General features: G+C 35.9%; 1 protein-coding gene across 1 annotated transcript; it reads right to left on the reverse strand.

The window, feature by feature from the left end:
• Positions 1-1,962: 1,962 nt before the first annotated feature.
• LOC145557504 (uncharacterized) lies at positions 1,963-8,563 on the reverse strand. Its single transcript, XM_081618681.1, has 8 exons — positions 7,955-8,563; positions 7,651-7,821; positions 6,500-6,875; positions 6,100-6,417; positions 5,922-6,018; positions 5,530-5,741; positions 5,160-5,292; positions 1,963-5,059 (listed from the first exon to the last, which is right to left on the reverse strand). Exons 1-8 carry the CDS (start codon positions 8,561-8,563, stop codon positions 1,963-1,965), a joined length of 5,013 nt encoding a protein of 1,670 aa, XP_081474807.1.
• Positions 8,564-19,263: the final 10,700 nt, after the last annotated feature.

A 19,263-nucleotide genomic window follows, 5' to 3' on the forward strand; every position in this document is an offset into this window, starting at 1 on the left:
CAAAAGGTTCCTCATCAAATTGTAAAGAAGAAAGTGTAGATGATCGTAGGCTCAGGGTTGTAGTGAACTTTCGTTGTAATATGATTAAGATTCTTGTTTTGTGGCTAAAATCAGAAAAAGGGTATAGGAAGATAGTGAAAAATTTCCTAGACATTAGGCAGAGGTTGCAAGACACCAAAAATGATAAAGCAAAGAGGAAGGAATTGCTGGAAGAATGTGAATGGTATGTACAGTACCTTCACCAAGTGCGAATTGGAATGGAGCAGACGCTGAAGGAGCTCATGAGTCACAAGGATGACCTTGATCAAGCGCTCAGATTAGAAGAAGCAAGACAGAAAATGGCTGAAAGAGTAAGACAAAGGGAGGAAGAAGAAAAAAAAGAGAAAGGAAAGGGCAAAAGAGAAGTAAATTTTATAGAGGAGGAAGGAGAAAGCTAGGAGAATTAAGAGATGGTATGAGCCCGATTCTCCGGTACAACTTTATGAGGAATCAGACTACGACTCTGATAATGATAAGCACTCCATTGATCATTTGGAAAGAATTTATTATGCTGATATCTAAGATTGATTATGCTTAATCTTAATTTTGTACATGGTGGGAGGTTAATTTTGAACATGAATCATTTTAATGTAATATTAGAATAGGTAATAGCCTCTCTTTTATTTGGAATGCATCTTTTGTAATATGTTAAATCATGTATTCCATATATGAAATGATAATATTTTGGGTATTCCGTTATCAATTCACATTTTAATACCATATTGTGTTTGATTGTTGGCTGCACAAATATATTTTAGCAATGAGAATTTAATTATGATTTTCTTATTTTAATTCCATATTTTCAATGTCCTGTGCTACTTATTGCTAAAATATATTTTATTTTTTTGACATTTGTCTAGGATGATTTTACTTATTTGTTTAAGAGTGAGTAAAAATCAGTGAATGTCGTGTGCTACTAATTAGCTAGGAATGAGCAAAAATTAGGGAACAACATAAAAAAAATTATTCTGTTGCAAAAAGTCATTTTCTAATAAGTTGTAATCATGTATAAGCGTTAATTTGAGGAATGAGCAATAATATTCCTCAAATTAAGTTTCTGGAATACGTTATTTTTTTGCTGATGGTTCTGTGTTGCTAATTAGTTAGCAATGAGAAGTAGTCATTTTCTTACACATTGAGAATTGATTACTTTATACAAATATTTAGAAATTAAGGGTTATACATAATTTCAAAAAGTGTAATAATTCAGTTGCTAATGAAATGAACCAGACTATTGATCATGCATCATTTGTATCCCACACTATTCCTGGAATATTGTTGATGGTTTTGCTTCTAATAAACTTGATGACTGAGTCATTTTGCTGTTGACATGTCTTAAAGCCAATAGTAATTAACACTTTGTAATCAGTCCATTATTTCCAACTGATGCTTGGTAAACATCTTGTGCTGCAATTTAGATTTCACTTGAGGAACGTGTGATATGTGTAATATTCACTGCATCTTTAGCTACAAAGAGTGTAATTTGATAAATATGTTATATTCATTAAGGAAATAATATAGTTTAGGCTATAAATAGTAGGAGCATTCATAAGCATATACTTAACAACATGTGTAAGGTATATTTAGAAAGCATTGCAGAATCTTCAAAATACCCAAGCCAAAATTCAGATTCTTCAAATTATCCAAGCCAAATTTCAAATTCTTCCAAAGTATCCAAGCCAAATCTCATAATCTTCCAAATTTCAGAATATTCAAAATATCCAAGCCAATTTTCAGAATCTTCAAAATATTGAAGCACATGTGTGATAAACTTTAGAGCAGTGTGCATCAAAATCTTCTGGAACCTGGTGTTAAAATTTAAAAAATATGGTAATTAGATTTGTGATTTGAATATTAACCAACAAGGGTAAACAAGTATGGAGGAAGAAATGAGTATATAATATGTATGTATGCAGGTTGTACCTAGATGATGCCCGCCTTTTCAAGAATGCTGAATGATACAACATTTCTGACCGTTGTTGTTGAAACCTGGTCTGTTGTAGGCTTACATAAAACTTTAATTTGAGCCGATGTCTGAGCCCTAGATAGACCTACGTAGAGTTGCCCATGTGAGAAACAAGGGTTGTTTAGATAGAGGCCAACTTGTGATAGAGTCTGTCCTTGGGCCTTATTTATGGTCATAGCAAAACTAAGCTTAATAGGAAACTGTTTTCTTTGAAACTTGAATGGATAGTGAAGTGCCTCAGATGGCCGTAGATTTATTCGTGGAATGAAAACAAGCTCTCTTGCATGATGGCCAGTTATGATGGCACACTCAATTGTATTAGAGTAAAAATGCTTACATAGCATACGGGTGCCATTGCAGAGACCTGATGGAGGAGCAAGGTTTCTTAGTAAGATAACAGGACAATTTTGCTTTAGCACTAATTTGTGTGGACTCATACCACCAGGAGAAAGAGTATTTAAGAACTCTGTTGGATAAATACTTCCTGTATCATCAAGCAATAAATCGTAGCTTTTATAACAAACAGATTCCCCAGGGAACTGATCAATTAGGCTGCAATTTATGTCATCTACAGCAGCGTTGAGAGGAGTCAAGATTGCTCTATCAACAAACATGCCTTCATTGCAGTTTGTCTTTTTTATTTCTGGGAAAACAAAATCAATAAGACTATCTATAGCATCATTAGATTCATCATAGGGCACTATTATATGCCAAGGCACTTGAATCTGTTCAATTTCTGTAGTCTGCAGCTGACCATTGCCCATGGCAAGTAAAAAATCAGCAAATTGGCCATCTGTCCTTGCCCTCATATTGTCAGTGAGCCTGAATCTCCTAAACTGGTTCCAAAGAGAGGAAGAAACTAAACTTGCTTCCACGGCTTCACTATGTGATTTTCTTGGCTCAACAGGCAGTACTTGTCTAAAATCTCCTCCGAAAACAATGACTTTCCCACCAAAAGGTATAGACGGTGAACATAAATCACGCAAAAGAACATCCATAACTTCAATATTCTCCTTTTTTTCCATCGAAGCTTCATCCCAAATTATTAAAGATGCTTCTTTTAGCAAAGCAGCTAAACTGCTTTGTTTAGAAACCAAACAAGAGGCTGAAACAACAAGATTGATTAGAATCTTAAATCGGGAATGTCCTGTTCTACCAGTGACTATGTTGGATGCTGCTATGCCCGATGTAGCAGTAGGGAGCACAATTTTACCCATTGCCCTTGTGGCTGCATAAAGCGCACAATATAGGTAAGTTTTGCCTGTCCCCCCAGGCCCGTCAACAAAGAATCCACCTGGTTGTCCTGTCGTAACATGTTCCATAATGGAGTCAAAAGTATCTTGTTGTTTTGGATTGAGGCTTAAGCATGCTTCCTTGTACATATTAGGTATTGGTGCATCTAAGGCGTCAACAATATCCCGAGTCCTTCTGATTTCATCATCTGACTCATGGATTAGACAATCGAGCCCAAATTCAGCCAAAGTTTTTCCCATTTCCTCTAAAAACTGTTCAAGAGAACGGAGTGTTAGCTGTTGAACTTTATCAGCATGGTTTGAAGGATGACTTGCAAAATCTTCAGAAAGGTGAGGATAGAATTTGTTCCAAAGAGCAAGTGGATTGCAAGGATTGCAAAAAATGAGTATAGTTGCAAATAGACGTCTTAAAGCCCTAGGCATATGAGTTTCAGAAGCCTCTAACATACATTTGTCCACAACATCATCTTCAAATATAAGACCAAGCTTGACAGTAGCTTCTTGAAAAGTTGCATGAATGTAGCCATGAACAGTCCTAAGATCTTCAAAAGACTTAGGCCCACGAACATTTGCAAGAAAAAGGCGCAGATAATAGCGCTCACCTTCAGATGGGGATACAAATGTCATCCTACCAATGACCTTTTTTTTAGTCTCACGCCTAGTCCAAGTCTTTGAAGATGCTGTCCAAACAAAATGCTTTGAGAATTCTAAATACAAATATTGCGGACCATCTGGATTTGCAGCATTCATTGCAAAGAATTCTGTTAGAGCAGTTTTTTGCCTCTTGGTGTCATTCACAATAGAACCAAGACTTTCATTTGGCCTGAATTGAACAGTTTGCAAACTAGGAAGATGGACTTGAAGAGACAACACTGGTGGCAACATTTCGAATAGTCTAAAACTGAATAGACGCCAGGCAGCTTCACAAGGAGAAACCCAACGTCCTGATTGGAATTGCTCTATTTCATCCCTGGGTTTCGGATTATCTACGGAAGAAACATTGAAAGAAATACGATCATGCCCCTTGTAGACATACTTGTAGAGATATTTTACAGCCCGAATTGTAGAGCACACTTCAACATTCACATGGCAATCAAAGAGTGCTAACAAATGGGGATTATATGGAATGACCCATCTATTATCCATAGGTTTCTTCCGAATCATTACTATTTCTCCAGTATCGCGCCTTCTATACATGGGATACCCATCCTCATGGCTAGTTGTTTCGGCTACATATGGTTTTGGATAGCCATACTTACAGACACCCATTCGACCCTTATGTTTCATACACGAGCATTCAGGATTTGCCTTCCCACAAGGCCCATGCATCATGTGAGACAACACAGCTTGCCTTAAGTGAGGATTTTGTGTTGAGGGGATCTCTGCAGTTACAAACTTATCAAAAGCTGCTGCATCTTTAATCTTATAATCGGGAGCCAATATTAATAAAATATGAGCATGAGGAAGTCCACGTTTTTGAAACTCAATAACGTATATCAATGCAGCAACTTCTCCAAAAATCTTCTCCTCCATGATTTGCTTCTTAAGAGCAATTAGCTTTGCATGGAAAACCCTTGCAATTAAATCTGGCCTATTTTGAGCAAGCTCTCCAGGAACAAGTTCTTGTTTGATCTCTAGCCAGTTAGGATTGCATGTAATAGGTATGAATAAATCTGGTTTTCCAAAGCGCTGCACCAAAGTTATTGCATTCAAGTATCTTTTACGCAAATCTCTAGGACCACCCAAAAAAGAAGGGGGCAATATGACATAATGACCAACATTTGCAGAATTGTTTTCTCCGCTTTCAAAGCAATCAAGAATGCCTTGATAAAGATCAGCACGAATGGCAACCTGATTTCGACTGGAAAAAATCCAGTCTTGTGTTTTCTAGTTTTACATACATGTCTACTATATATTGTTGCAGCAATCGTGCAGCTCGCAGTAAATAGTTTCCTTGTCTTATTTGCAACTTAAATGCATAATACTCTCTACAGGAAATCTTCTGCACTTTTTTCCTCTTTCCATTAGATGCATCTGTATTACATAGATAAAATATGTAATTAACAATCACAACAGAATAGGCTTATTAATTAATAATCCCATGAATGACAGTTACATAAAAAGATGGTATAGCATAAGACATAGATATTCCTAATGGAATCCTCATTAGTTAGCTACAAATAATATATATACCTCATATAGTAGCATGAATGAACAAACACTGATTAGGTAAAAAAAAAGAAGTCCAAAAAAGAGAAAATGATGAGTCACTTGCTTCTTCCTCAGCCAGTAAATCCTCCACACTGTTAATTGTCTCTAGAGGGCAAACTTCTTCCTGCAAGTGTTTGCTATTGTTAGTTGTATTTAGTTTTTCTAAACCCTCGTGCCATCCACTGTCTCCGTAAGGATACGGAAGAGGATATTGAAGGGGATCATAGCATCCATAGTAATGCTTAATTGAATGAGGTTTATCAGTCTCATTTCTACCATAAGCAACAATATGAGGAGTGTTATATTCGCTAGATGATGTTTCTTCTAACCATATGACATCCACCTCGTTTGTAGTTGGTGCATTTTAGACTCTCTAGTCAAGAACTGGATTCCGATTCAAATGAATTTTAGTGCTTTCCACAACTGGAATATCTCTTAGAGAACGGAAAAACTGAGCATATGGATTGCACTCCATTATCTGCATAAGGAGCTCAACTATTTCTTGTTGCACTTGTGGAAAGGTAGATGTACGATTCCTGATCTCGTGCTCTGCATCATAAAAATACATCTGCAGATACTTGGGATGTGTATCATGAGGTAATAAGTCAGGAAGATTATGATATATCTAACCGTGCAGCTTGAATACATATATTCCCTTTTTAGTATCACCTTTAACGGATCCCCCCAACGAAGTAAATGCAAACAGATTATTATACATCCGACAGTATTGTCTAAAATGAATACTTAATTCAACTTGAGAAGTAAAAAGCCAAATAAACTGTGGTGGCCATGGATTTTTAGCTAGTTGGACACCTCCATTCCGACAGCAAAAGAACAATGGCTCATAGGCAAACTTTTTTGCATAACACTTGGAACAAAATGTAGGAGCAGGCAGCTTAAGAGGTTCAGTAGGAACTTCTCTATCACATATCAAGGCAACAGCTTCAACTGATACATAAATAGAATATATGAACAACAATACTTGAAATTAATCATGGCTATTAAAGAAAAGTAAAAATTGTGTGAATACCTTCATTTTTAAGTTTTGCTCTTTGGCCATGTATTTTAGGCTCTTTGAACAGTGGAAAGACTTTGTTATTTGTGGCATGGTCAAGGTCACTCAAATTAATTCCAGCTTTTAAAGACTTTAAACGCTTGGGGTTATATTGTGTAGAACTTGATCCAACTAAACATGTACCAACGTCAATAAAAGCTTCCAAACGTTTTGATTTACGTGTTGCTACTGCGGGCAAACTTGGCAGGCATTGCACCACAGTTATAGGTACCTTTGCAATAATAGGAGATTCTGCATCCTTGGCTTTACGCTTTACTAATTTGCGTGACTTAATCTTCGATTCTGCATCAAGTAATTTCGTAGTTCTATAAGTATTGATCTTCCTCTCTGTCTGAACATATATTTTTATTCAAATGTCTTTTTACTAACTGTAAACTAACACATGCATATAAAGGCATAGAATGTATTCATAAACTGATTATTAAAAAGCAAGTGTAGAGATTAGAACCCATGTTTTAGACTTGGCATTAAAGCATCTTTCAATTCATTCTCTTTGACAGAAGAGGCCCACGACTTTGTTGCAATATAATATGCATTATCTGATGAAACCCTGTATTATTGGAACTCGAAGGATCATAGGTTACAGTGTTAGTATGCTAATACAGGAATGCAAAATGTAATATGGCACCTTTTACACTCAGCACAATAAAAAAACATATTCATTGATTCATTTAATAGTAAGACGTCGTCATTCCAATCACAATGGCATTAGAAAGGATAGAGTATAGCATTACATTAGAACATCCATACTGCAAAATCTAAGCATAGATTTACAGCACACATACTCATAATACATAATTACACACCATAGCAAAAAGTAGTCCCATTTTGCCTAGGAATTTGAAAAGTCCTAAACGAAATACACTGGTGTAGCTAATATTCTTCATTGATCACCATTTAGCACCAACAGCTGGCCAAAACACATGAAACAGACGCCATCAAAACCTAAGGTCAAAATTAAGCTCCATAACCAAGTAGAGTTTGCTGAGAAAGCTAAAACCACACTGCATGTCCCAAAAGTGCTTAGATATTCAACATCCACCCATCTACCCAGTTTTCATGCGCTTGAAGACAGTCTCTAGCTCCTCAGGGATACTCCGCATAACCTTTCTGTACCCAGCAGCAGAAGTGGAAGGAGCTCCAAAAGATGGTCGTGCCATGCGTTTCTTAGGAGGGCGTGGAACAACAATTTGAGCAGGGATACTTGCTTCTTTACTATTAGGAGTAATACACTGATCCGCAGTAACAGCATAAAATACTTCACCTTGATCTTCAGTCTGTTGTTTGCACACCTCCTCAGTCAATATTTTCTCTTTTTTCAAGAATGGAAAGGGCACACTTTATAGAATGGCGACCAAAATTTGCATCAACTATATTGAAATTGTAGTTGTAAAACAGCAAATAAGTCACTTTCTTAGCCACACTCTGCTCTGTAGCATCAGGTTCAGGTCCTACATCACCAAATATGCATTCAGGTAAATCTACACTTGGGTAGAAGGTCACCACAGTCCAAGCAAAGTACTGCTGACCACTGAATTCAACAGTTACAATTGGAGTCATAGCACCACCAGTGTGTGCCAACACAATTTTTAAGTATGCTTTATAATCAATGGGAACAGTATACACAGGCAAGTGAGATCCGTGGTCAGGGATAGACTCATTGCCAATCGCAGTTCCATGTCCAGTTGTAACTCGTAGCTGGCATCTCTTCATCCTGAATAAAGTGGCACATCTCCTGTAAATTCGAATTCGATCAGTAGTGAAATCATCAACAGCTACATCATACAAATCCATCAAGCCATGGATTGCCTTTTCTGCAGCCTTTTCAGATGATTTTCTCAAGCTCCCTGCTCCCCCACCATTGAAAACACAGGTCTGCTGACCATTTTTCAACTTAATCTCAACAGAAACCTTGTTCGACGTAAAATCATCAATCATATAAACTGGTTTTTCAAGCCCTATGCAATCAGTAATCTGTTCCAGCAATGGCTGAAGAGGAATGGCAATTGTTGGAGTCATTGACGCTTTAACCTGTGTAACGCAATAAGCCATATGGATTTGTTTACGACAATTTTTCACTATTTAGTACACACAGCGGAAACACTCTTTCTACCTCTACTTACTTAGCATTTCAAGACAAAAACACCCTATATTACCATATTCTCTATCAATGTCACAACCTTAATCAACCATAATCCAATTTATTCCTATACTAATAAATATGTCCCAAAGATCATAAGAAATATTAACTACCAATGCTGCAAAGATATATTTAACATACTACAATTATCATGCCTTAAAAATTAATCCTATCTAATAGCATACAATTGCATAACAAAGATAGCAAGTAAATACCAACAAGCTCAGCAAAATGATTAACAAACTATGATCATTTCAGCAACCAATATCATACTTTACCCATAATATAAGATACAATAACAATGAATCTTAAGATAATATCATACCAGCAGACTCAGAACACGTTTGATCAACCTGATTGCGCTCAATTATTATACCTTATTACAAAACTACAAGTACACAGAAAAACAAAAAATAGAAGTTAGTAAAATGTAAGAATCAAGCAACACATGAATTTTTTTTTTTAACAATGATATATAAATTACACACACAACACAACTGAATTGAGAGCCATCATGTGGTATTATAAGAAACAGATTCTCCTAAGAATTTGGAGCACAATCAATTAGAGGAAAATTCTTCAACATGATTATTCCTTTCATGTTAAAGAATTTCCCTCTTTTAAAAAGGCTAGGAATATTTGGTCAGGTGAAAAGAACACACCTTACCAAATAGAGCTATGAAAAAAAACAACACAATAATACAACCATGAAACTACAGTTCAAATGAAACCCAAGACTTATTACTTCACAACAAAATAAAATCATGAACAATGACCACCAGCATTGTAAGAAAACTATTATTACCAAAATATAATTTCAAAACAAAGTCCAGTCTTTGTAGCACATCGAATGCTATCCAGAAAGTCCAGCTGAAATCTTATTCAAGTTCAATAATCAAGTTCGTTTTTGGGAGCTGCATTACATAATAATGAACCAAAACTGACACTACTAATCAGCTTTATCACCACCATAATCATTTTTACAAACTGATCAATATAATTTTAAAGATTTTCTATGTGCTCTAATTATTATTATAATTAATTAATCTAAAAGTTTAGAATAGAACCATACCAAACGAAACCAAGAACATGAAGAAAGAACAAGACAATGCTTCTTAATAAAACCAAGCTATATATAGAAGAAGATGGCAAGGTACACTGAAAAGGGGTCTCTATAAAAAAATTGTATAAATCCTGAACATAAATGTACTAAGTAAGACAAGGTTGCACCAAACAAGGAAAGCCTCTCACTGTTTAATGAACAATTGAGGTATGGGCAAGCCACCCTAGCATTAAGCAGCCACCCTAAATGCACCCTTCATCATATGCTATAATCTAATACCCATTTTACCCGCACAAATTATTCAAACAGGAAATTAGACACTAAACTCCCCTTATTGCCTAATGAAGCACTTAAACATTTCTAACCTCTACTAATTGTAAATTAAATTAGCCAATCAAAGAAATTATTTATCTAATCAACAAATAAATTCCCTAATAACCATAGGAGAAAACAACTCAAATTTAAACAAATCACTCATAAGTATTACAATTTGATCACTCAAAATTTATGCATAAATAATTTATCATTCCAAATTTGATCACATTTACGCGTAATGAATTAATCGCTCCTAAGTGAAAATGAAATTGATCATTCCAAATAATGCAATGCAATGATCATTCCAAATTTGATCACATTTACGCGTAATGAATTAATCACTCCTAAGTGAAAATGAAGTTCCCACTTTTTAAAGGGTTAGGAATTCCAAATTTGATCACATTTACGTGTAATGAATAAATCACTCCTAAGTGAAAATGAAATTGATCATTCCAAATTTGATCACATTTATGCGTAAAAATGATCTTGATTAATCAGCCCTAATTTACAAATTGTCTTATACAAGCAGCAATGATCATTCCATTAATTTACAATTACAATTCAAGTAGTGTATCATTTTATTTCACCAATTTAGCTTAATAATTAATAATTCATACTAACAGCGAGTACTAAACTTGATTATAAATCCTTAATAGCAATATCATAAACAAATAAAATAATTCATGCTAATAGTGAGTGTTAAACTTAAGCAATAATTATTAATTAATAATACTAACCATTGTTCATTGCCAAGGAATTTGTACGTTTGAGTATTAAACTTAACCAATAATTATTAACAGTATAACCATTGTTCATTGCCAACAAAGTTGATAGCTCTACATAAATTTGCCAACTCACCAAATGTCACAAAATGAGAATGGAATGACATTGAAATGCAAGTTAGTCAAACTCTTGCAATTTTGCAACTTAGGAATAGTGAATTTCATTGACTTGTGACTCATGTCACTATTCCTTTCATTTTGAGAAGTTCCCACTTTTTAAAGGATTAGGGATAGAGGTCATATCTCTCCTTTTTGAATCATCAATAAGCTTGATCACAAAATAATTATCTTCTCCCTCTTTAGCCTAAACACTAGCCTCTCCATTCTTTCACTATTCCTTCCTTCAATAACTCCAAGGAGTCCATATGATACCCAAAGTTTTATACTTAAACCAAGGCGTGAAAGGTAAAATTGACTGAGGGTTTGGACATCAACTCTACTTTTTTATTTTATTTAATTGTTTCAATTTGATTTATATTTTAATAGAAGTTACTTACAGTTTATTCATGATGTAGCAATTTAAAGGAACGTGCGGAATGTGAGTGATTAATTAATTTAATTACTCTTATTTTATTTTAATATTGCTAGTATCATGATTAGGGTCATTGTTATTATTTGATTTGACTAACGTTATTATTGTTAAATTTCTTCCAATATTAATGTTTATTCTATTATTTATTTATGATCACCATATTGCACGTTTAAAGGGAATATGTAATTGAAAATCACGCCTAATAAGATAATTTGGACAACTGGTTTAGATTCCTTTTTAATCTTGTTGTTTAATCAAGTGATCACTAATATTTTAGAATTATGTTGCATTAATATTAAACCAATTTAGCATAATAATAGTTTGGAGAAAATTGAATATTTTGTTTGCATGCCTTTTAGATTGCAGGAATCACTTTTCACTATAAGAATCGAGTAGAGGCCAATACGGGCGAATGTGACTCCATGACTCACTTCGTACCATCATCCCCGATCCTCCTTTCGTGGTTCTGAACCATATGGAGTTAGTAATCTCATGGATTATGAATGGGGTGTAACCTTCACGGGTCAATCGTTGTTGCCTATCGTTGTCCCTTTATCGTGGTTGCCTTTTATGATCCGTGAACGGTTTACAAGTTCCTTAAAAACGTGTTGGCGGCTCCCTACTTTCCTTGTCCCTAATCGTATACGTCAATTCCCACTTCCTATGAGTGTCAAGCATATTCACACATGCTTTAATGTAGGCGCACTTCAAACGACGCCTACAATTTGGCGACTCCATTGGGGAGGATTCTTGTTTATTTATCGATTTGAGTGATCGGTATTTAATTAAGATGAGTGGATGAGACTTGAAAGATTCTTGAATTGTATTCCTGCAATTTAATTGGCATTATCACATATGAATATGCTTTTTAGGTTACCTATTTTGCCACAATAGTACGTGTTCTACGTATGTGGCTAGCCCGGGGGATTTAAGCTCTATCAACCCAAAAACGCTCATGGCAATAAGGGTTCATCCGAGTTTTTAAATCCACCCAAACCATGGAGTCGAGTTCGATTTCATCACAAACTTGCGGAGCCGCCCGTTGGCATTCATCCTAAAGGTAGACTTCTTTGCTAACGCGTCCAAACTCTTAACCATGGTACCCTTTGACACCCAAATAAGCTTGACCATAGTCGAACATAGAACTTGACTTTAGGTTGCGAACTTCATTGCATCATGCGTGACAATATGCTTATACGTGCATTTTTTTTATTGACTTTTTTTTCTTTTATCAAACCCTTTTTTATTTTTTTTTTAGAGTCGAGTCACAGATTTTATTTTAAAATTGAGTTAACCCGGATTTTTATTCTCGTATCCTGCACAAGAGTCAACTTGTTTTTGTCATAGCCGGAGTTCTAAAAAGAGTTACGTGTTGTGCCACCTATGGATCTGTAGCCCCGAATTTTATATTTGATTTAGAGTTGGTTTCGTCCCAATCAGAGTGACAGACAAAAAGTTATAACTTATATACTACAGCCTTTCCAGTTTAGTTGTCTTTTTAGCTTCAACTTTCTTTCTTTTATTTTTTTTTTTTTTTATCTTTTAGTGTCAAGCTAGTCTTAGCCAAGTCCTTTAATCCATGTCAACTCGTATAACATAGGATTATAGATTTTTATTCATATTTATTTATTTTTTTATACCCATGAGTCATAACTCTTCTAGAATTCTAGTCCTCTTTCTAATTTCTTGTGATCAATTTTTGTACTAAACTTAACATGTATTCTTTGTCTTTTATTGTTGTTGATATTATTTATGACTAAGGATTGCCAATGGAACATTTTCACCTAGTAAATAGCACAAACATTAAAATTGGACAAAATTAATCAAGTTAGTTTGTCTTTTAGTCTTTCGTGCTATTTGATCATTGGGTCTTTGCTTTTCACAACGTCCTCATGTCTAGCCATACGATCATACCACGAGTCTTATAGCATCACTTGATCACTCACGAGTCAAGTATAGTCCACACACTTTCTTTATATTCCGACTCGATTCGTGCACCAGGTTGTTTATGATCGTATACTAGGTTCATGCACCCTTTTTTCATCATAATAAAAAAAATGAGTGGAGTTTTCTCACCTGTTTTCAAATGTCTATTTTTTCCTTCCTTTCCTATCTTGAGCAATGAGTCAAACAATTAAGTGAATTTATTTCATTTCACAATACTTGGTCAAGGAGCAGGGGTAGATTGGTACGGTTCGAGTCATTACTTCATCAACCTCTTAGAAGAGAACTTCACCATCTCCACATCACTCATCACCTTCAAACTACTTTCAATTTGTCCCAATGGACACTAAGGAAGATATTAAGAGCATTAACAAGTCCATTGAAACAATGTTTACCATGTTGCAAGCACTCACTACCAAAGTGAACACAGTAGAGCAAAACAATGTTACTGTGGCTGCAATGGACAAGATCAAAGATCAAATGAGCAAGATTTCTGAGGATTTCACCTATGTGGAACGACCTCCCACTCCTTTGGATGTGAAGGACAGACTCCCTGAAAAGTTCTCCACTGCTGATATTCCAAAGTTCAAGCCTACTGACAATCCAATATTCCACTTGAAGGCGTTCTCTGCAAACATGGCTCTTAAGGGATTGGACGTAACACTCTTCCCTACGGTGTTCCCTCTCTCCTTAGAACATGCTTGCCAACAATGGTTTTATTCCCTAGATGCCAAGCGTATTGCGAATTGGCAAGATGTCACCGACAGTTTCATGAATCGTTACAAGTGTAACATTCAAACTAAAACTTCTGAACGTGAAATCTCCATTCTCAAACAGAAAGAGAATGAAGGCTTCACCCTTATTTGAACAGGTGGAGGGAAACGGCTTCACTCTTTGTAGATCCTCCCAAAGAAAGAGAGATGGTTCGCCTCTTTATTCAAAATCTAACTCACAAGTATAGGGAACATCTTAAATTTCTTCCACTGAACACTTTCGAAGCTGTATACGACATCGGAATCAATATCGAGGATGAGCTAATAAAGACTGTAGGTAGTTACAACAATAACACTTGGAAAAACAAGAAGAACGACCACCCTTCTTCTTCGTCTTCTAAGCACGAAAATACTACCAACAATATAAGCCAAGTTGATCTCAATGAAGTGTTTGCTCTTGATGCTCCATTTCCCAAGAAGAAAAGAACTTACACTCCTTTAGGAATGACTTATGATGCGGCCTTTGATCGCCTTTACGGTCAAGGCTTGATCACACCTACTGGGCCATTTCCAGAGCCAAAACCTGAAGAAAGGAGCGCCAAATGGAATCCCAATGCCCATTGCAAGTACCATCAAGGAAGGGGCCACACTACGGAGCAATGTTGGAATATGAAGGACGTCATTCAAGACTTGGTAGATGCAAATAAACTTTCTGTCCCTCCAGGCGGCAAGAAGTAATAAACACAAGGCGCAAAGCAGATCTTTCGTGATAGATTTCATGATTTCTTTTTCTTTTCTTTATCATTAATCTCCATTCCCCCATTCATGTCTAGCATAGGTTTTCCATTTTGAATTCTTATATGTCTCATGTGTTTCATTCACCTTTTCCATTAATAAAATGAGCAAATTTCTTTTACATCTCGATCATAGCATTTTTCATTCATTCTCAAAAAAAAAAAATCAATTACCGAACTAAACACAAGGTACACCAGTGACTTGAGGCACCTTTGCAACCTTGTCATTCCCTGTTAATCGTTCAATCACATTCCATTTCTTCATCAACCACTTTGAGCCTCGTCTAACGTTTGACCTACATTTCTTCAACCCACATTCACTTAACCCTGGGATTGGAAGATGTGTAATTGTATAACATTCAAAAAGGAAGTAAAAAAAAACAAAAACAGCAAAGCAACAATAAAACAATGTCTAAAGGCAAGTGTTCCAATGTCTTTGATATGAACACGTCTCAAATTGCGTCTCTCATCGAGTGCTTGGTACTGTGCCTGAGAAACATGAATGCTAAGTGAGTGATGGACCGCATGATCTGAGATTGCTTATATTGATTCAAGAGAATGAAAAAAAAAGAAAAAGAAATTCAAAATATGTTGAGAATAAAACTTGCAAAGTCTAATACATAATTGCATATCTTGGGGGCTTCTCTTAGGTCTTGAGCCTTTTATGCCTTTCTTTCTTAAATCTTCAGCTTAACCATCTTACAACCCTTGAAAGACCTCTTTGAGGTGTACACACACTTGTGCAAATTTCGACTAGAGCTACGTTCGGCCTGATTCCTAACGGATACGTAGACAACCTCACATCGAGGTGCAGCCACATTCATATTCATATCCATGCATGATCGAGTCAAAGAATATCCAATGCTTACCCCTACCCATTTAGAGATAGACTTGGGGGCTTGAACCCACATCACATTAGCTTACCCAGCCTAAAGAGTCATCATCTTTGACTCTTCTCACATATATTTCCATCACCATAACCCTTGCAGCCAGCCTTAGTATCACATTCACACACTTCACTCACACATCCATATCTATGTCGATCATCCTTCTCTTTAAGAACCATTTATCATGAAATCTTGTTTCAACACTGTGCATGTTTCATCATCTTTCAAGACAACATTCATTAGAAGAAACATTGTATACTTGCTTCGCATCCTGACCTGAGAAATGTTCATTGTTTCACGCATCGCATAATGTGCTAGCAACATTTATACATCAATGATTTGTAATCATACAAAGCATATTGTTCTTAGCTCCTTGACCTAAGCAACGTTCATTATGCAATAATCACTTCATCTATATACGTGCTTAGCTTCTAGACCTAAGTGGCGTTCAAGATCGTTTCTTTACACCATATATGATGCTTAGCTCCATGACCTAAGTTCAATTCATTCATCTATCGTGTCACATGATGTAATTGTCCTTAGCCTCCTGTCCTAAGAACATGCATCATGCATACATTATTTTTAAGACAAGCAATTCAATCCATATGATTCATTTCGTCTTGCTCAAGGAGGAAGTTCAAAACTTCTTCCCTTTTTCATGTCTTTTCTTTTTGAGAAGTTCAAAAACTTTTTCAAAAATTTCTCATCGAGGGAAGTTTAAAAATAAAAGTTCTGTTTTCACGTCTTTCTTTTTTGGGAGAAAGTCAATACCTTCCACTCGTCTCATGACAAAAATGATGGAAATTTTTGCTTTTTCATTTTCTGTTGCTTGTGTTTTCACACACACCATATAAACACACAACCACAAGTTATACACATGTCATGTCATGTCAAGTCAAGCTTGGTCAAGTCAATTGGTCAAGTCAATCATAGTATATACGAGTCCCTTGGCAAATTTTATTTTGCAGGTCTCAATTACAACCCACGTTCGGGGACAAGCGAACCAACTACAACCCACGTTCGGGGACAAGCGAACCAACTACAGCCCACGTCCAGGGACAAGCGGACCATGAACTGCCCACGTTCGGGGACAATCGAACCATCTACAGCCCACGTCCAAGGATAAGCGGACCAACTACAGCCCACGTTCAAGGACAAGCGAACCAACTACAGCCCACGTCCGGGGACAAGCGGACCATTTACAGCCCACGTTCGGGGACAAGCGAACCATCTCCAGCCCACATTCGGGGATAAGCTGACCATTTACAGCCCACGTTTGGGGACAAGCGAACCATTTACAGCCCATGTTCGGGGACAAGCGAACCAATTACAGCCCACGTTCGGGGACAATCGAACCACCATCATTTCACGGCGCAAGGTTCTCGATACACAGAGACTTGCAATCTCATCATCTGTTGACTTTCCTCAAGCATGGATAGCATTATCCGGTGGATTTCTTCAAGCATAGAAAGCTACCAAACTCATATGTCAACTTTCCTCGAGCATGGAAAGTATCATTCGGTATATTTCTTCAAGCGTAGAAAGCTACCAAACTCATCTGTCGACTTTCCTCAAGCATGGAAAGTATTATCCGGTGGATTTATTCAAGCATAGAAAGCTGCCAAACTTATTTGTCGACTTTCCTCAAGCATGGAATGTATTATCCGGTGGATTTCTTCAAGCGTAGAAAGCTGCCAAAATCATCTTTCGACTTTCCTCAAGCATGGAAAGTATTATCCGGTGGATTTCTTCAAGCATAGAAAACCTCCAAATTCATATGTCGACTTTCCTCAAGCATGGAAAGTATCATCCGGTAGATTTCTTCAAGCATAAAAAGCTACCAAACTCGTCAGTCGGCTTTCCTCAGGCATAGAAAGCATTTCAACAAACGTCATCCAGTGGATTCCTTCAAGCATAGGAAACTACCAAACTCATTTGTCACTGATACACTCGTGTCAGATAAGTGTTCTATCCCTTTAATCTTTTATCTGTGAAATTAACATTTTTTGTAGGTATCGGCGTATACAGAGTGATTTAGGATCGCAGAACGTCTTAAATCATTCTCCGTCCCTATCCACTACTTTGACTATCATTTTTGAAACTGACGTTTCTACAAACTCAGTCAAAGTGGGGGCTTCTGTAGACACCTAAAAAGGTCTCCCCAAAACCAAACCCGATGATGAACAACCTTTCACCGCCATTATTGGTCGGGTTGAGTATTTAATCTTGGAGTGCTTAAATTCATATTTCCATTTCATAAAAACAACCCAACTCCTATCCCATTTCCCCAAACCATAACTTATTTTCCTCTTTTCGTACCTTTAAACCCAAAATAATTCATTTCGTGTCCTTTAAAATCATTCATTTCGTGTCCTTTTTATAAAAACGTTTAATCCAGTTTATTTTGGTCCATTATATGGGTTCAATGATTGAATAGTTGGATGGGCCTTGAAAATATCTTTCCAACGATATATTATAAACCCAAATCTGAGTTATAACGAATAAGTTATGGCCAAAATATTAAATTGAGCCCAAACCGAACCTAAGTCCACCTTACCTATGACCCAATGATCATGTGGAGGGTCCAAATGATTTAATCCAATTCCTTAACCAATTAGGATTAATTGGAAGCTTCTATGAGTTTCTAAAAGATCTTAATTATCATTTTTTAAAAGATAAAGATTAAAGAGTTTGAAATTGAATAAAACCTTTTTTTTTAAAAAAATCCTATTTCTATCCGAATTGAAAGACGTTCAAAGATAGTCAGATATGGTTTTTGTGCCTCATATTTTTTATCCAAATTTTTTATGGTTGGATAGCCCTTGAAATTATCTTTCCAATGATATATTATAATATCAATTCCGAGCTATAATGGAAAAGATATGAATAAAATTTCAAACTCTATCCAAAACTAACACCGTCCCACTATTTCGTCCATATCTTTTATTCTACAAAATATTTTAATCTGATCCTAATTGAGTTAGAAAGTATACTTCAATAGATTTCCAACGATATCTTATTTATCTTATTCCGATTTCTGGATCAAAAGATATGATAAAACAAAAACCGCAAAAACGGCAGTCTATCGAGTTTTATTCCGATTCGGATCTTATCTTGTTTTTTTGGACCCTTCTTTTTTCTCTATAAATAGAGGTAATATCTCACCATTTTGAATCAGCAATAAGCTTGATCACAAAATAATTATCTTCTCCCTCTTTAGCCTAAACACTATCCTCTCCATTCTTTCACTATTCCTTCCTTTAAGCACTCCAAGGAGTCCATATAATACCCAAAGTTGTATACTTAAACCAAGGCGTGAAAGGTAAAACTGACTAAGGGTTTGGACATCAACTCTACTTTTTTATTTTATTTAATTGTTTCAATTTGATTTATATTTTAATAGAAGTTACTAACAGTTTATTCATAATGTAGCAATTTAAAGGAACGTGCGGAATGTGAGTAATTAATTAATTTAATTACTCTTATTTTATTTTAATATTGCTAGTATCATGATTAGGTTTATTATTATTTTTATTTGATTTGACTAAC

The sequence above is a fragment of the Chenopodium album genome, chromosome 9 (genome assembly GCF_948465745.1).
Source record: "Chenopodium album chromosome 9, dcCheAlbu1.1, whole genome shotgun sequence".
Taxonomy (NCBI): domain Eukaryota; kingdom Viridiplantae; phylum Streptophyta; class Magnoliopsida; order Caryophyllales; family Amaranthaceae; genus Chenopodium; species Chenopodium album.

Bases quoted from the DNA above. Each gene is read 5' to 3' on its own strand.
- LOC145557504 (XM_081618681.1), bottom strand. From the start codon at position 8,563: ATGACTCCAACAATTGCCATTCCTCTTCAGCCATTGCTGGAACAGATT. The intron at 6,876-7,650 runs GTTATGCGGAGT...ATATATGTTCAG, and splicing joins CTGCTGCTGGGTACAGAAAG to ACAGAGAGGAAGATCAATAC. The intron at 6,418-6,499 runs GTATTCACACAA...TTTATGTATCAG, and splicing joins AGCAAAACTTAAAAATGAAG to TTGAAGCTGTTGCCTTGATA.